The 233-nt window shown below is 58.4% G+C and overlaps 1 protein-coding gene across 1 annotated transcript in view; it reads right to left on the reverse strand.

Annotated features, from left to right (window-relative positions):
- LOC119588584 (dystrophin-like) overlaps positions 1-233 on the reverse strand; it is a gene marked incomplete at its 3' end in the record, with an annotated part of 59,218 nt that overhangs the window by 3,124 nt on the left and 55,861 nt on the right. The window contains 1 exon segment of the mRNA XM_037937225.1: positions 27-199. Within this exon segment, the coding sequence (XP_037793153.1) occupies positions 27-199 (173 nt within the window).

Below are 233 nucleotides of genomic sequence, written 5' to 3' on the forward strand. Positions count from 1 at the left end.
CAACGAAATCTTCGATCGCAGCTCACCTGATGGCGATGCTCTTGTGCTTGAGAGTGTTCCATCGCTGGTTCATCTCCTCCAGGCGGCGCTGGAGCATCACCGCCTCATCCTGGTTCTCCAGCGTCCCCAGGAGCTTCTGGCCCGTCGCGTTGAGGCTCGCCAGCACATCTTTGTGCGACTCGATCTCACTCTGCAGATCCTGTGGACGGAAAGGCAGGTGTTACTTGGGTCAG

This window comes from Penaeus monodon, chromosome 24 (genome assembly GCF_015228065.2).
Source record: "Penaeus monodon isolate SGIC_2016 chromosome 24, NSTDA_Pmon_1, whole genome shotgun sequence".
NCBI lineage: Eukaryota > Metazoa > Arthropoda > Malacostraca > Decapoda > Penaeidae > Penaeus > Penaeus monodon.